General features: G+C 59.6%; 1 protein-coding gene across 3 annotated transcripts in view; it reads left to right on the plus strand.

The window, feature by feature from the left end:
• Positions 1-2204: 2204 nt before the first annotated feature.
• BRD1 (bromodomain containing 1) overlaps positions 2205-17115 on the plus strand; it is a 76142-nt gene continuing 61231 nt past the window's right edge. For all 3 annotated transcript variants that reach the window (XM_029078743.1, XM_029078745.1, XM_029078744.2), the window contains exons 1-2: positions 2205-2244; positions 13715-15125. In XM_029078743.1, the coding sequence (XP_028934576.1) occupies positions 13729-15125 (1397 nt within the window). In that variant the 5' untranslated portion in view covers positions 2205-2244; positions 13715-13728. The remainder of the gene's footprint in view (positions 2245-13714; positions 15126-17115) is intronic.

The following is a 17115-nucleotide window of genomic DNA, read 5'->3' on the forward strand; positions in this document are numbered from 1 at the left end:
GCCGGAATAATTGTGACTCTGCCTGAGTGACGGTGACTGTCTGACTGACTTGACTGCCCCGGTCAGCCTTGACTACCTGACTATGACTGTCTGCCTGGTGACTGTCTGACGGTCTCCCCAAGTAACTGCGACTGTAACTGAGGCTGACTGACTTGACTGCCCCGGTCGGCCTTGACTACCTATGACTGTCTGCCTGGTGACTGTCTGACTGACTTGACTGTCTGGCTGTCTCCCCAAGTAACTGTGACTGTAACTGTGACTGTCTGCCTTGACCACCTCTGACTGTCTGCCCGAGTGACTGTCTGACTGACTTGACAGCCTGTCTCCCCCAGTAACTGCGACTCTGCCTGAGTGACTGTGACTGTCTGCCTGCCTTGACTACCTGCGGCTGTCTGCCCGAATGATTGTGACTGCCTGCCTTGACTACCGATGACTGTCTGCCCGAGGAATCGTGACCGCCCATCTGCCTGCCTCGACCACCTCGGGGAAGCAGCACCTTGGGGCTTGGGAGTCCGAGGTCATGGGTTCGAATTCCGGCTCTGCCACTTGGCTGTGTGACCGTGGGCAAGTCACTTCACTTCTCTGTGCCTCACTTCCCTCACCTGTAAAATGGGGATTAAGACTGTGAGCCTCACGTGGAACAACCCGATGACCCTGTATCTCCCCCAGCGCTTAGAACAGGGCTCGGCACATAGTAGATGCTTAACAAATCCCATCGTTATTATTAGTGGTAGCTGGCCCCCCTTCACCACAGACTGTAAGCACGTTGTGGGTGGGGAATGTGATAGTTTATTATTGGACTGGACTCTCCCAAGCGTCTAGTACAGTGCTCTGCACAGAGTAGGACCTCAGTAAATGCGGATGAGTGAATGAATACGTCCGATTGGCTGAGTGAATGATTGGCTGAGTGACAGACGGGAAGATAGGGGGGAGGAGAAGGAGGACGGAGGAGGAGGGGGGGAGGAGGGGGAGGAGAGGAAGAGGAGGAGGAGGAGAGGAGGAGAGAAGGAGGAGGAGGAGGAGGAGAGGAAGAGGAGGAGGAGGAGGAGAGGAGGAGGAGGAGAAGAAGAAGGAGGAGGAGGAGGAGGAGGAGAGGAGGAGGAGGAGAAGAAGAAGGAGCAGGAGAAGAAGGAGGAGGAGGAAGAAGGAGGAGGAGAAGGAGGAGGAGGAGGAGAAGGAGGAGGAGGAGGAGGAGGAGAAGAAGGAGGAGGAGGAGGAGGAGGAGAAGAAGGAGGAGGAGGAGAAGAAGGAGGAGGAGGAAGGAGGAGGAGGAGGAGGAGAAGGAGGAGGAGGAGAAGGAGGAGGAGGAGAAGGAGGAGGAGGGAGGAGGCGGGAGGAGGAGGGAGGAGGAGGAGGAGAAGGAGGAGGAGGGAGGAGGAGGAGGAGGAGGAGAAGGAGGAGGAGGGCGGAGGAGGCAGGCGGAGGAAGGGCCGCGCCCCGCCCCGCCCCGCCCCCCGCTCGTCACTCCGGTCGTCAGGGAGACGGAGTGGGCGGGGCAAAGGCCGAGCGGGGGGAGGGGGAAGGGGGCGGGCGGCAGGGATTGGGCGGCAGGGAGTGGGCGGGGCCAGAGGCAGGGAGGGCGGAAGTGGGCGGGTCCCGGGGGCGCGGGGAGGGCGGAAATAGGCGGGTCCCGGGGGCAGGGAGGGCGGAAGCGGGCCGGTCCTGGAGGCAGTGAGGGCGGAAGTGGGCGTGGCCCGCGGCGCAGTTGGGGGCGTGTCCCGGCGGGCGGGAGGGCGGGCGGCAGGGCGGGCGGACGGACGGACGGACGGACGGACGGCGGGAGTGGCCGCGCCCCCCACGCAGCGCGGCCGGGCGGAGCGCTCGCCGCATTGTTTGTTTCACGGGGGGAGAGTCAACGAGCCCGTCCCCGCGCCGCCGGCACGGCCCGCCCGCCCGCCCGCCCGCCTCCTTCTTCTCGTCCTCCTCCTCCTCCGCCGCCGCCGCTTCCCGGCCTGGGCCTCCCTCCTTCCCTCCCTCCCTTCCTCCCTCCCGGCCGGGCCGTGCCGTGCCGTGCCGCGCTCACCGCCCCCGGGCTCCGGCCGGACGTGTCGGGGCGGACGCGCGCTTCGGGAGGCCGCCAGCCCCGGGGCCGGGCCGGGCCGGGCGGGGCGGGGCGGGGCAGGGGGGGCCCGCGGGCCCCCGAGGCGTTCGGCCGCCGCGCCGCCCGCGACATTCCCGCCTCGGCCGCGCCGGGCTCCGGACGCCGGGGAGCCGCCCCGGTCCCGGACCCCGCCCGCCCGCCAGGTGAGGGGGCACGGACGGACGGACGGACGGACGGACGGAGGGAGGGAGGGAGCGGGGGAGCGGGGGAGCGGGGGCGAGGACCGGCGGCCGGGGGCCGGGGCCGGTCCCGGGCGGCGCGGGGGATTGTTTTGTCGGACGCCATGTTTGTCCCAGAGCTTTGTCCGCCGCCGCCGCCGCCGCCGCGGTCACCGCCGCCGCCCGCCCGCCCGGACCCCCGGCGCCGCCCCGCGCCCGGCGACACACCCCAACCGCGCCCGGGGGGGCGGGGGGCTCTCTCTGTGTGTGTGTGTGTGTGTATGTGTGTGTGTGTGTGCGTGTGGTGGGGGGGAGGGAAGATCCCTGGGCGTGTGGGGGGGCGGGCCGGGGAGGGGGGGGCTGTGAGACCCACACACAGAGAGAGAAGGGGGGGGGCTCTCTGGGTCGTGTAGGTTCCTCTCTGTGGGGGGGGGGGGAGGGCGGCCTCGGTGTGTGTAGGTTTCTCCTCGGTTTTGTGTGTGTGTGTGTGTGTGAAGGGAGGCCTCTCTGTGTGTGTAGGTTTCTCTGGGGGTGGGGTGTGTGTGTGAAGGGAGGCCTCTCTGTGTGTAGGTTTCTCTCTGGGGGCGGGTGAAGGAGGGCCTCTGTGTGTGTGTGTAGGTTTCTCTGGGGCTGGGTGTGTGTGTGTGAAGGGGGGGTGTCTCTGTGTGTGTGTGTATGTGAAGAGGAGGCCTCTGTGTGTGTAGGTCCCTCTGTGTGTGTAGGTTTCTCTGCGGTTGTGTGTGTGTGGGTGAAGGGAGGCCTCTCTGGGGGTGTAGGTTTCTCTGGGGGTGTGTGTGTGTGTGTGTGAAGGGGGGGTCTCTGTGTGTGTGAAGGGGGTATCTCTGTGTGTGTCAGTTTCTCTGAGGGTGTGTGTGTGTGTGTGTGTGTGAAGGAGGGCCTCTCTGTGTGTAGGTTTCTTTGGGTGTGTGTGTGTGTGTGTGTGTGTGAGAAGGGGGGGTCTCTGTGTGTGTGAAGGGGGAGTCTCTGTGTGTGTCGGTTTCTCTGAGTGTGTGTGTGTGTGAAGAGGAGGCCTCTGTGTGTGTAGGTCCCTCTGTGTGTGTAGATTTCTCTGCGGGTGTGGGTGTGTGTGTGGGGGAGTCTCTGTGTGTGTATGAAGGAGGATCCCTGTGTGTGTAGGTTTCTCTGAGGGGGTGTGTGTTTGTGAAGGGGGGGGGGGTCTCTGTGTGTGTAGGTTCCTGTGTATGTGTGTGTGTGAAGGGGGGGGGTCTCTGTGTGTGTAGGTTCCTCTGTGTATGTGTGAAGGAGGACCTCTGTGTGTGTAGGTCCCTCTGTGTGTGTCTAGGTGAAGGAGGGCCTCTGTGTGTGTAGATTGCTCTGTGGTTGTGTGTGTGTGTGTGTGTGTGAAGGAGGGCCTCGGTGTGTGAAGGAGAGTCCCTGTGTGCATAGGTTTCTCTGTGGGGGTGTGGGGGTGAAGAGGGGGGTCTCTGTGTGTGTATGTGTGAAGGAGGGCCTCTGTGTGTGTAGGTTGCTCTGTGTGTGTGTGTGTGTGTGTGAAGAGGGGGTCTCTGTGTGTGTAGGTCGCTCTGTGTGTGTATGTGTGAAGGGGGGGGTCTCTGTGTGTAGGTTCCTGTGTGTGAAGGACGGCCTCTGTATGTGTAAGTTTCTCTGTGGGGGTGTAGGGGGGTCCCTGTGTGTGTGTGTGTGTGTGAAGGAGGGTCTCTGGGTGTGTAGGTTCCTCTGTGGTTGTGTGTGTGTGAAGGGAGGCCTCTCTCTGTGTAGGTTTCTGTGTGTGTGTGTTTGGGGGGGGGTCCTCTGTGTGTGTGGAGAGTCCCTGTGTGTGTAGGTTTCTCTGTGGGGGTTGTGTGTGTGGGGAGGAGTGTCTCTCTGTGTGTATGTATGTGTGAAGGAGGATCCCTGTGTGTGTAGGTTTCTCTGTGTGTGTGTGTGTGTGTGTGTGAAGAGGGGGTCTCTGTGTGTGTAGGTTCCTCTGTGTGTGTATGTGTATGTGTGAAGGAGGGCCTGCTGTGTGTGGGTTTCTCTGTGGGGGTGTGTGTGTGTGTAGGTGGGGTCTCTATGTGTGTGTGAAGGAGAGTCCCTGTGTGTGTAGGTTTCTCTGTGGGGGTGTGCGTGGGGGGTGTGTCTCTGTGTGTGGGTGAAGGAGGATCCCTGTGTGTGTAGGTTTCCCTGTGGGTTTGTGCGTGGGGGGGGGCTCTGTGTGTGTGTGTGAAGGAGAGTCCCTCTGTGTAGGTTTCTGTGGGGGTGTGTGTGGGGGGTCTCTGTGTGTGTGTGAAGGATGGTCCCTGTGTGTGTTGGTTTCTCTGTGGGTGTGTGTGTGAAGAGGGGGGGTGTCTCTGTGTGTGTAAGTTCCTCTGTGTGTGTGTGTGAAGGAGGACCTCTGTGTGTGTTTCTCTGTGGGTGTGTGTGTGTAGGGGGGGTCTCTGTGTGTGTGTGTGAAGGAGGATCCCTGTGTGTGTGTAGTTTCTCTGTGGGGGGTTGTGTGTAAGGGGGTCTCTGTGTGTGTGAAGGAGGGTCCCTGTGTATGTAGGTTTCTCTGTGGGGGTGTGCGTGTGTGTGTGTGGGGGTCTCTGTGTGTGTGTGAAGGAGGATCCCTGTGTGTGTGTGTGTGTGTGGGAGGACGGCCTCTGTGTGTGTGGGGGTCTCTGTGTGTGTTAGGTTTCTGTGTGTGTGTGAAGGAGGTCTGTGTGTAGGTTCCTCCGTGTGCGTAGGTCCCTTTGTGTATCCCTGTGTGTTTGTGTGTGTGTGTGTGTGTGGAGTCCCCTAGGAAGTACCCGCTCCACTTTTGGGGGGCAACAAGGGTAGTAAGTGCGGCCGGCGAGGCGAGGGGACAGCAAGGGGGCCCCGGGGGCGGCAAGGGTCAGGGGTCTTCCTCACCCAGGACCCCCGTCCTCCCCACCCCCGGGGACCCACTGCCGGCCAGAGGGAGAAGTGTGGAGGGGTGTGGGGTGGGGGCTGGTGTCATAACACGGCGTCCCACTTGAAAACATCCCGAGCGTAGGCCGGCTCTCGGGCGTACGCAAAACCCGCGCGAGGGTCTGGGGGAAAGAGAAAATATCGGGTAGGGGTCCTGAGGACGGCCCCCTCCCCTGGGTAGCCCCAGCCGTTTGGGGGCAGCTCCCCCTCCCCAAAGTGCTTCGGAAACCAACCCCCGGCTTCTTGGGGTTTTGCATAGGACCACTGTGGAGCGCGCATTTGAGCATCCCTTTTTGTGGTCAGAAGTCACGTTTTCTTGTGCTAATAGACTCCTTCCGGGAGCAGTTTTAAACTGCTCGCCACTCGGAGAACACTTGTGAACAACCCAGCTTGTGAGCAGCCTGGGGAAAACGGACTCTTAAAGGAGTTTTAAGAAAGAGGCGAGGTCGCTCTATAGGTCGAGAGTGTGCGGCGGGAAGGGGTCAGGATGCCCAGAGTTTCACGTCGGGTGACCTGGATATTCCTCGATGTAGGTGTGAGATACTTCAGCCTGAGCGAGGCCGCCCACCCGCGCGCCCGTCCGGGACGCCGCTTCGAAATTAATGGCATTCAAGTTTTCTGTAATAGGTGCTCTTTATTTGTTTGGCCGAGGCAGGAGACTCCCCTGTTAATGGGGATGTGCTTTAAAGATTTCCCAACCGGAAAAGTCATCAAACCCTTTATGGATTTTTTTTTTTTTTTTTAATGGCGTTCCATGCGGCATTCGCTAAGCTTCAGAAATTGGGCGGGGAGATGACCTTCGGAACCAGTTGACGATAAGTTAATTATTGGTCTAGAATCTAAGGTATCGGGATCCTCGTAGGGATAGTGGGAAACGGGTGCTTTGGAAGGGTCTGTTGGATCCCCTGCCGTAGATGCTGGACCCCTCTCTAAAGAGGGAACGTGCCCTGGATTCATTTGTCGCAGGTCAAGCGACCCCTTCCCAGGGCAGTTTAGACCGGACTCCTCCGACGTGGTTTTTAGCTTTCCAGTTTGCCCAGTTGTTCCGACACGGCGTGCAGCGACTTGAGAGTTCTGTGAACTTTAAATTTTAGAAGGCAGGAGAGAAACAGACCGGCCCAAAACATGAGCTCTGTAGGATCTGGAGGTTATCGGCGGCTCCTTTTTGGACCCTCTGGGCCGCCTGGATTGCTAAAGAAGTTTAATTCCGGCCCCGAGAGATTGCCGGACCTATAACTCTCCTCCCCTCCCACCCTATAAACTGACTCACCTCTCATCTGCATGTATGTGTCTCCTTCCTGACGCGATGAGAAAAATGTCCCGAAGCGAGGTCGAGCCAGTGGCCACGGCATTGATAGGGTTTAATGATTCAGATAATAGGTCGTAGGACAAAAAATATTGGGATACGAAATAGACGGGACCTCCCCCCGGGCCGAGCTCCTGCTGGACGAACGGTGGGATGGCTGGGTGACTTTTGGGGCGAGTCGCTTTACTTCTCTGTGCCTCGGTTGCCTCGTCTGTAAAATGGGGCTTGAGACCGCGAGCCCCACGTGGGACAACCCGACTACCTTGTATCGACCCCAGCGCTTCGAGCAGTGCTTGGCGCGTAGCGAGCGCCCGGCACGTACCGGCATTATCATCATCACTGTGTGCCGTGGTTCCAAAACTCTGTAGCTCGTTTTGAGAGAGGCGACTCCAGACGGGTATCCTACGGAAATAATATTTTAAGCTCTGGATTCAGGTGCCGCGGGTGGAAAAGGTAGATTTTTTTTCAGGGGGCTTCACTCGCTGGACTTGATGGGAATTTTGCTCTGTGGGGCCAAAGGGTGAATTCGGGTGGGCTTCCCAAACTTCAACTTCGGTCACGGTTTGGTGGCAGTAATGGTAAACCCAAGTTGCCCACGGCTATTGCAGCCAGTGCGGGAGAAGGCCGTTAGAAATAACAATCTTTTAGGTTGGGGCTGGCCAGTTTGAGGTCAACCCAGATGAGAATTGACCCGAGTCACTGCTGCCCGTGCAGCGGTCCGCGTTGGAAATCACTGTCCAACGTTTATTGAGCACAGACAGTGGGCAAGGTGCTTGAATTAGCGTCTCTGTTGTTCCTCTCTGCAGGAAATGCGAGCTTGAATGAGACACCTTTTGCCCCCCTAAAACTGCCCCCCCCCCCCGTATTGAGATTTATCTGAAAGTTTTTTTTGTTTTTTTTTTAAAAAAAAAGGCCGTTGAGAACCGGGTCCTATCCTTCATGGTTTTGATATCAACGAGTCTTCTATCCGGTGCTCTCTCTGAGCACAGGGTGCTTTTTTTTTTTTCCTTCCATGAACACTGTTGACAGCATTAAGTCCTCCCGGCTCACTTTTTAAAGGACTTTTTTTTTTAAAAAAAAAAAAAAAGTGGCAGCAGGAACAGCTTCCTTAAACAAAAAAGAGACTTGTGAATGTGTAAGAATGGGGGAAAGTGAAACCCACAGCCCCTCCCAACTTTTGCCTGGCTCCTGCGAAAGTTATAATTCTCTTTTGAGGACTTCAGGTGGTGCACGAGGGGGGTGTGTGCGTGTGTTTAAGGTTTTGCGTAGAGGAAGAATAATAATGATGGTACGTGCTGAGCACTTACCACGTGCCAAGCACTGGGGTAGATGCAGGTTAATCAGGTTGGACGCAGCTCCCCCTCCCCCAGGGGGCTCACAGTCTTAATCCTCATTTTACGGATGAGGGAACTGAGGCCCAGAGAAGTGAAGTGGCTTGCCCAAGGTCGTACAGCAGGCACGTGGTGGAGCCGGGATTAGAACCCAGGTCCTTCTGGCCGGGCTCTATCCACTGAGCCACGCCGCTTTGCCGGTAATCCAGAGTCCAGTCTCTGTGCTTCCCTCTGTAAACGGACCTCCCCCACCCCAGCCAGTAATGGATAACGGTACTGGGAAATAAAGATTCTTAGGAGGAATTATCGTTCCTTAAGTGCAGTGCCGTCCTTCTGGGTCCCAGGGGCCTAAAAAGCTGTCAGAGAGGAGAGTTACCAAATGCCTAGAAATTTGGATCCATGCTTTGAAAGTTCGAGTTGCTCAAGAGAACACATTTAACGTGTTAGGGTACGAAGCCACGACTTCGCAGCGCCCGGCCAGGGAGCGGCAGGTTTGAACGCACGTTATCCATATAAGCAAACTGAGTGTTGCAGCAAAAAAAATCATTTCCTGTGTGTGCTAACTCTTCCGGCAGCCCATAGTCTATTTTCTGAAACAGTCAAAATTTTTTCTTTCTGTTTTTTTGGTTTTTTTTTTTTTTTTTTAAAAGGGCACTCGGGGGCTAATCATAACTCAGGGGTGTTTCGTTAGCAGTGAAACCCGTCCAGCTGGTGATAGTATGAGCATCGAGTCCCTAAAATATATATTATTTCTCTTAGATGCGCATTACTCAGTCATAAAAATCACCCGGGGCCGGCTCTCAATTACCTGTCTTAATGACAGGGATCCAGAAGCTGGGCTGCTAAAACCCGGAGGAAAGCTTCCCTATTCATCGCCAACCCGACTATTTACTCCTCCCTGCCCTCCTCCTCCTCTTCCTCCTCCCTGTTGTCGTCTTCCTCCTCCTCCTCCCTCCCGGAGCTAAAAGGAAGAGGTCACTGTCAGGCAGGGGGGTCTCAAAACCCGCCATAGGTCCCGGCGGCCAAACTTTGGGACCTGTGTCAGAGCGGTCCCAGAGGCGCGGTTTCCTCTCGTCTACACCACCCTCCGCCCCCAACCTCGGGGTGACTCGAGGAAACAGGTCCCCGCACCCCGGGCCCTGTTGAGAGGAGGAAGGAACGGGAATGGGGAGGGGAAGAGCAAAGGAGACCCCCCTCAGCCACATCATTCAGTCAGTTGTATTTGAGCGCTTAGAGTGTGCAGAGCACTGTATTAAGCGCTTGGAAGAGGACACTGTAACGATAATCAGACACATTCCCTGCCCACAACGAGCTTAGCGTCTCAATAATAATGATGGTATTTGTTAAGCGCTTACTTTGTGCCGAGCACCGTTCTAAGCTCTGGGATGGGTACGGGGTTATCAGGCTGTCCCCCGCGGGGCTCACGGTCTTCACCCCCATCTTGCAGATGGGGTAACTGAGGCCCGGAGAAGCAAAGTGACTTGGCCAAAGTCACACAGCAGACAAGTGGCGGAGCCAGGATTAGAACCCACGGCCTCCGACTCCCCAGCCCGGGCTCTTTCCACTGAGCCACGCCGCTTCTAGAGGAAGTCTAGAGTCGGCGTCCTGTAGAGAGGTACTATTTGATGGGTGGCCGTGCGGTTGGAAATCCATCTGAGCCCCCGGGGGTACACGTGGAGGGTTGTGAAATGTGAGCCGGGGGGGGCGGGGGTGGGAGGGGGGGAGGAGGAGGTGAGAGCTTTGTCTTGGCTTTTGGGCCAGTTTTCCAGCTTTGGTCCCCCTCCAACCCGCTGACCTCAATCCCTCTCCGTTTTGCTTGGTTCCTGAGAGATTTCTCAGGGCGAATTTGATTTGCGCGCTTCTGTCGCCCACTCTCCCTTTCGGGGGCCCTCTTGAGCTGCAGAGTCCATCCTCCCCCCACCCCCAACCCCGAAACCCTAAGCCCGTTGTGAGCGGGGAACGCGTCGGCCAACGTGATTGTATTGAACTCTCCCAAGCGCTTAGCACAGTGCTCATACAGTAAGCACCACTGGTGGATTGATTGGAGGGGGGAGGGCATCAAATCTAGGGAGCGGAGCCAGACCCTGACTTCCACTTTGCTACTGATGATGATGATGATGATGGTAGTTAAGCCCAACCGTGTACCAAGCGCTGTTCAAAGCGCAGGGTAGATACAAGTTGATCAGGTTGGACCCGGTCCCTGTCCCACATGGGGGGCCCAGGCTCAATCGCCGTATTACAGATGAGGTAATTTCGGCCCAGAAAAGGGAAGTGACTTGCCCCGGGTCACACAGCAGACAAGCGGTGGAGCTGGGATGAGAATCCAGGTCCTTCCGACTCCCAGGCCCCGGGCTCTATCCACTAGGCCACGCTGCTTCTCTACTGATCCCGCCAGAAAGAACCCCCCCCCCCCCCCCGACAATCGATGCTACTTTTTGAGCACTTACTGGGGCAGAGCAGACCTCATTCAATTCAGTCGTATATTTTGAGTGCCTACTGTGTGCAGAGCACTCCACTAAGCATTGGGGAGCGTACAGTACAATAGACCAGCACATTCCCTGCCCACAACAAGCTTACAGTCTAGAGGGGGAGGTGGACATTAATATAAATAAATGACAGATACGGACGTAAGTGCTGTGGGGTTGGGAGGGGGTGTGAATAAAGGGAGCAAGGTCAGGCTGACGCAGAAGGGAGTGAGAGAAGAGGAAAGGGGGCTTAGTCAGGGAAGGCCTCTTGGAGGAGGTGGGGCTTGAATATGGCTTTGATTGAGGGGAGAGTCATCGGCGGTCGGATATGAGGAGGGAGGGCGTTCCAAGCCAGATGCAGGACGTGGGCGAGAGGTCGGCGGCGAGATAGACGAGACTGAGGGAGGGTGAGTAGATTGGCATTGGAGGAACGGCGTGTGCGGGCCGGGTTGGAGTGGGAGAGCGCGGAGGAGAGGTAGGAGGGGGCAAGGGGACGGAGGGCTTTAAAGCCAACGGTGAGGAGTTTTTGTTTGAGGCGCAAGTGGGTGGGCAACCACTGGAGTTCCTTGAGGAGCGGGCAAACGTGTCCCATAGAAAAGTGACCCGGGCAACAGAGCCAAGTATGGCCTGGAGTGGAGAGAGACAGGAGAAGACTGTGAGCCCGTCCCTGGGCAGGGATTGTCTCTATCTGTTGCCGAATTGTCCATTCCAAGCGCTTAGTCCGGTGCTCTGCACAGAGTGAGCGCTCAAGAAATACTGTTGAATGAATGAATGAAAGAAGGGGAGGTCAGCAAGGAGGCCGAGCACTGTACTAAGCGTTGGGGAGAGGACAAGACAAAGGGGTTGGTGGACACATTCCCCGCCCGCCAGGAGCTTACCGTCTAGAAGGGGAGACGGGTGTTAAATTGTGGCTGTGGACAGACGTGCTCTGGGGCTGAGGGTGGGGTGAATATCAAGGACTTAAAAGAGACAGATCCTAGGGCAGAGACAACGCAGAAGGCAGAGAGAGTAAGGGAAAAGAAGTCTTAGTCGGGTAAATGCTCTTGGGGGAGATGCGATTTTTGGGAGGGCTTTGAGGATGGGCAGAGTGGTGGTCTGTCAGGACGGGGGAGGGAGTTCCAGGACGCGGGCGAGAGGTCAGCGGCGAAACAGGCGAGGAGGAGATACAGGTCGGTGTGGGAGGAGCGCAGCGTAGGCGCCCCGGTCGGAGGTGGAAATCGGCGAGGAGAGCCGGCGGGCAGCCGGACGGCCCTCCGTCTGAGGGAGAGGGCGTCGGTCCGCCGTTGGCGGATTCTTCTCCCCGCGACAGCCGGCGCATTGCCGGTGGCGCGCCGCCGGAGCCGGGAACCCAGGACTCGCGGGTCCCGTCCGCCCTGGCCTCCGAGCAAGTGGCTCAATCCCTGCTCCGGCTGGAAGATCGGAGTCCGTCGCGGACACGCTACCCACCCCCCGGTTTCGCCGGGATGCCCCGAGGTGCCCGGGAGAACCGGGGTGATCTCGTTTGCGTTGCCCCGCCCCTGCCACGCAGGGATGTTGCGGAGGGTAAATCAGAACAGCGGTTGGCACGTAGTAAGGGCTTATTAACAGATATCATCGTTATTATTACCGTAAGGTGTAGTAAAAGCACTGAATGGAAGGAAGCGGCGTGGCCTAGGGGAAAGAGCCCAGGCCCGGAAGACAGGATCTGGGTTCCAATCCCGGCTCTGCCACTTGCCTGCCGAGTGGCCTTGGGCAAGTCACTTTACTTCCTCTCTGTCTCATTTACCTCATCTGTAAAATGAGGATTAAATCCTCCGACTTGGACCGTGAGCCCCACCAGGGGTGGGGGCCGTCCTACCTGATGATCTCACGTCTCCCCTCGCGCCCAGTCCGGTGTTGGCGTTTATTCATTCAATAGTATTTATCGAGCGCTTCCTCTGTGCAGAGCACTGAACTAAGCGCTTGGAATGGACAATTGGGCAACAGATAGAGACCGTCCCTGCCCAATGACGCGCTCACAGTCTAACCGGGGGAGACGGACGGCAGAGCAAAACAGAACAAAACAAAACAAGGCAACATCATCGAGATAAATAGAATGAAGGAGATATACACCTCATTAACAAAATAAATAGTGATAAATACTATACACAAATGAGCACAGTGCTGAGGGGAAGGGGGAAGAGCAGAGGGTGGGAGGGGGAGCAGAGGGAAAGGGGGGGCTCAGTCTGGGAAGGCCTCCCGGAGGAGGTGAGCTCTCAGTAGGGCTTTGAAGAGGGGAAGAGAGTTCGGCGTGTATCAAGCACTTAACGAGCACCGTTCTTATTTATTTCCCTAAAGAGTAACAACCACACACCCCACCCTCCCATTACCCAAGGGTTACTTCCTGGTAGCGAGCTTGACACTTGGGGAGGAGCGTGAACTCCGACACCACTAAGGGGCCGTTGTCTGCCTGACGGCCTCCGTCGGGCATGGGCGGGACACAGTCTGGCACGTGCACAAAACGCGCGCGGACACACAGACACACACACACACTCGCGCCACACACACCCATACGTTTGACAGAGTTATTGCCCTTCCCAGAGTATAATTTGTATAGGACCGGGGCAGAGTCCTCTGGGACAATTGGGTTCGAGGACGATAAAATAATGCGGCCCGCTGTTTGTGTCCTTCCCCCCTACCCCCCCCCCGTACACGTCCGACAGTTATTGCCCTTTCCAAAGTATAATTGTATAGGAACAGGGCAGAGTCCTCTCTGGGGGAATCGGGCTCGAGGACGACAGGATGACCCGGCCCGCTGTTTGCTTCACGCTGCCCACTTGCTTGAGTTTTTCTCACCTGACCCGAGGGCTCCGGCCAGCCCCGCGGCGACGGTTCTTGAAATCCCGGAAGTAAAAATCGAACGGGAGGAGGTGCGAGGAAGAAAGATACCCATTTCCCAGTTTGCCTAAATTCATTCATTCAGTAGTATTTATTGAGCACTTATTGTGTGCAGAGCACTGTACTAAGCGCTTGGAATGTACAAATCGGTAACAGATAGAGACGGTCCCTGCCCTTGGACGGGCTTGCGGTCTAGTCGGGGGAGACAGACAAAAACAATAGCAATAAATAGAATCAAGGGGATGAACATCTCATTAAAACCATAGCAAATAAATAGAATCGAGGTGATGTACATCTGGCCTAAAGCGGAGGCCTAAAGCCTCCTCTTCCACCCGAGGACCTCGGCATGGAGACCAGCGGGCCGTAGCCACGCCCCGAGACGGGCCCCCTCCCCGCCGTTTCCGTCAGGTTGCCGGAAGAGCCGGCTCGAGGTCCATCTGCCCCTCCGGCCCGGGAGGGGGGAGGGGGCGTGCCCTCGGACGCGGTCACGCCGCCCTCTCCCAAGCCCCCGGCGTCGCGCGCCCACGCGAGTGCCTCCTCCTCCTCCTCCTCGGAGGCCGAGCCTAACGGCCCCCCCCCCCCCCCCCCGTGGTTTGCGATTTCAGGTCATCATTACCAAATGAGGAGAAAAGGACGATGCCCTCGAGTCACGGCAGCGAGGCCCTCCCCTTCCCCGTGCGGAATTAACCCGTCCCCGACCCGCGAGACGTTGACCTACGCCCAGGCCCAGAGGATGGTGGAGATCGAGATCGAAGGGCGGCTGCACCGGATCAGCATCTTCGACCCGCTGGAGGTCATCCTGGAAGATGACCTGACGGCCCAGGAGCTGAGCGAGTGCAACAGCAACAAGGAGAACAGCGAGCGGCCGCCGGTGTGCCCGCGGGCCAAGCGGCACAAGCACAGCAAGGCCAAGCGCAAGAGCGAGGCCCCGCCCCCCGCCCCCGGGCCGGGGGGTCCGGCGGGCCCCCTCCCGGAGCCCAAGGTGCGCCTGGTGGAGTACAGCCCCCCGTCGGCCCCGCGGCGGCCCCCGCTCTACTACCGCTTCGTGGAGAAGTCGGCGGAGGAGCTGGACCGCGAGGTGGAGTACGACATGGACGAGGAGGACTACGCCTGGCTGGAGCTGGTCAACGCCAAGCGCAAGAGCGCCGGGGCCTCGGTGGTCTCCCAGAACATGTTCGAGTTCCTCATGGACCGCTTCGAGAAGGAGTCGTACTGCGAGGACCGCAAGCAGGGCGACCCGCCGCCCCTGATCGACGAGGACGCCGTCTGCTGCATCTGCATGGACGGCGAGTGCCAGAACAGCAACGTCATCCTCTTCTGCGACCTGTGCAACCTGGCGGTCCACCAGGAGTGCTACGGGGTCCCCTACATCCCCGAGGGCCAGTGGCTCTGCCGCCACTGCCTGCAGGCCCGGGCCCGGCCCGCCGACTGCGTCCTCTGCCCCAACCGGGGCGGGGCCTTCAAGAAGACGGACGACGACCGCTGGGGCCACGTGGTCTGCGCCCTGTGGATCCCCGAGGTGGGCTTCGCCAACACGGTCTTCATCGAGCCCATCGACGGCGTGCGGAACATCCCGCCGGCCCGCTGGAAGCTCACCTGCTACCTCTGCAAGCAGAAGGGCGTCGGGGCCTGCATCCAGTGCCACCGGGCCAACTGCTACACGGCCTTCCACGTCACCTGCGCCCAGAAGGCCGGCCTCTACATGAAGATGGAGCCCGTCAAGGAGCTGACGGGCGGCGGCGGGGCCACCTTCTCCGTCAAGAAGACGGCCTACTGCGACGCCCACACCCCGCCCGGCTGCCCCCGCCGGCCCCTCAACATCTACGGCGAGGCCCAGGGCAAGAACGGCCTCTGCCGCCGGGACGGGGCCGCCGGGGCCGGCCAGGCGGCCCGCTCCGCCTCCAGGGTCCGCAAGAGGGCCAAGAAGGCCAAGAGGGCCGCCGCCGCCGCCTCCGCCGCCGCCGAGCCCCGAGCCGCCCTGCCGACCGTGTCGGCGCCCAACATCCCCCCTCAGAGGTGAGCCGGAGGGCCGGGGGCGGGGCAGGGGGGCGGCGGGGGAGGCCGGACGGGGCCCGCGGGGCCGGGGGGGGCGGGGGGAGGGCCGGGGGGGGCCGGGGACTGTCGTCCGGAACGGGACGGGGCGGGGAGCTGTCCCGTGCGGGCCCGAGGCTCGGGTCTCGGGCCGGGAGCGGGGGGCCCCCCTCGGTCCGGCCTCCGACGTGATCCCGGGGTGCTCTTATGTCGGGGTGGCGGTCTCGCGGCGGGCTTCCCTCCGGGAGCCCAAAGAGGGAAGACACCGAACGCCGGGAGAGGGTCTCCCGTACCAGCCGCCCGATTCTCGACTGTCTTCTTTTTAATAAATGGTATCTGTTCTGCGCCTACTAGGTGCCAGGCGCCGTACTGAGCCCCGGGGCGGGTCCAAGATAATGAGGTTGGACAGAGTCCCCGCCCCACGTGGGGGCTCACAGCCTTCATCCCCTTTTGACGGGTGAGGGCACCGAGGCCCAGAGAAGTGAAGGGCCTTGCCCAGAGCCACGCGGCCGACTCAGTACGGTGCTCAGTAAGCGCTCAGTGAGTACGATCGGATGTCAGGGGGCGGAGCCGGGACGAGAACCCAGGTCCTCCGACCCCCAGGCCCCGGGCTCTCTCCGCCGGAGGCCGCGCCGGCTTGCGCGGCGGAGCTCGACGGCTCCCGCGGCTTCGCCGTCCCCAGAGGAATCCGCGGGTCTGATCCAGTGTCCCCCCGACCGACTCTTCGCGTGGGCTCGGTGGTCACGGGGCACTGGAGAGCGCCGGCTCTCCGAGAGAGCGGGGTCACCCTGCCGTTTTAGTGGCCGGGCCTTTCCCCAACGCCATCCCGGCATCTCCTAGCGGCCGCGTCGAGCTTGGAGGGTGTTCTCGCCGCCTTTCTGGTTGGGCCCCCGCTATCGCAAGATGGAGAGCCGGAGGCGGGCGGGGGTGGGGGTTCCTTTTCACCAGCATCGGTCCGACGGCTCGTGATTTCCCCCCGGCCCGCTTGTCTCGGCCCTGCTCCCGACCAAACCCCGACGTGGCCGCGGTCGAGAGGAGGAGGGGAGAATCTCCCACTCCCCCTTCCCCCCGGAGTTGCGAGTGAGGGCAGCTGTTTTGAAAGGCGACGGGCAGGTGTCCCTCTAGTTTGCCTTTCAAGACAATTTTGCGTTCCCCTGGGTGGGGACATCCCATCGAGATGTCCGTTTGGAGATCTTAGCGGGTTGTGACTCACTGTTTTTGCCTCCCCCCGCCCCACCCCTTGTAATATGGCATTTCAGGGCTCATTAGGTGCCAGGCACCGGGGTAGATAATAAGTAATGGCACTTATTAAGCGCTTACTACGTGCCAAGCGCCGTTCTCAGCGCCGGGGTAGAAACCAGTTCGTCAGGTGGGATGCGAGCCAAGCAGGTCGGACGCAGCCCGTGTCCCACACGGGGCTTCCGGTCTCCACCCCCACTTTGCAGATGAGGTAACTGAGGTACAGGGAAGTGAAATCAGGTGCCCGAGGTCAAACGGCAGACAGGCGGCGGAGCCGGGATTAGAACCCAGGGCCTCCGACTCCCGGGCCCACGCTCTGACCGCTAGGCCACGATGCTTCCCTTCTGCTTTGGTGTTGCCCAGCCCCCGCTCCGCTACCTTGGCAGATGCAGCCTCGGCTGGACTGACCGGGGAGGACAGGGCCGTGGAGCAGTCGCCCAAGAGGCAACCGATCGATCGCTCGACGGTTCTGTGTCGGGCACTTAGTCTGTGCAGAGCACTGCAGCGGGTGACAGTTTGATAGCCGTTCTGTGGCCGGGCGAGGCCCAAGTACAGGACGAGGCTAGCGACTGTGGGCTTGTGGGCGGGGAGTGTGTCTACTGCTCTGTCGTATCGTCCTCACCCAAGCGCTTAATACAGTGCTCTGCGCTCAGTATTTGCCTCTGATCGATGACCGGCTCTGTCGTATTGTCCTCTTCCAAGTGCTCAGTACAGTGGTCTGCCCACGGTAAGCCCT

Source organism: Ornithorhynchus anatinus, chromosome 14 (genome assembly GCF_004115215.2).
Source record: "Ornithorhynchus anatinus isolate Pmale09 chromosome 14, mOrnAna1.pri.v4, whole genome shotgun sequence".
NCBI lineage: Eukaryota > Metazoa > Chordata > Mammalia > Monotremata > Ornithorhynchidae > Ornithorhynchus > Ornithorhynchus anatinus.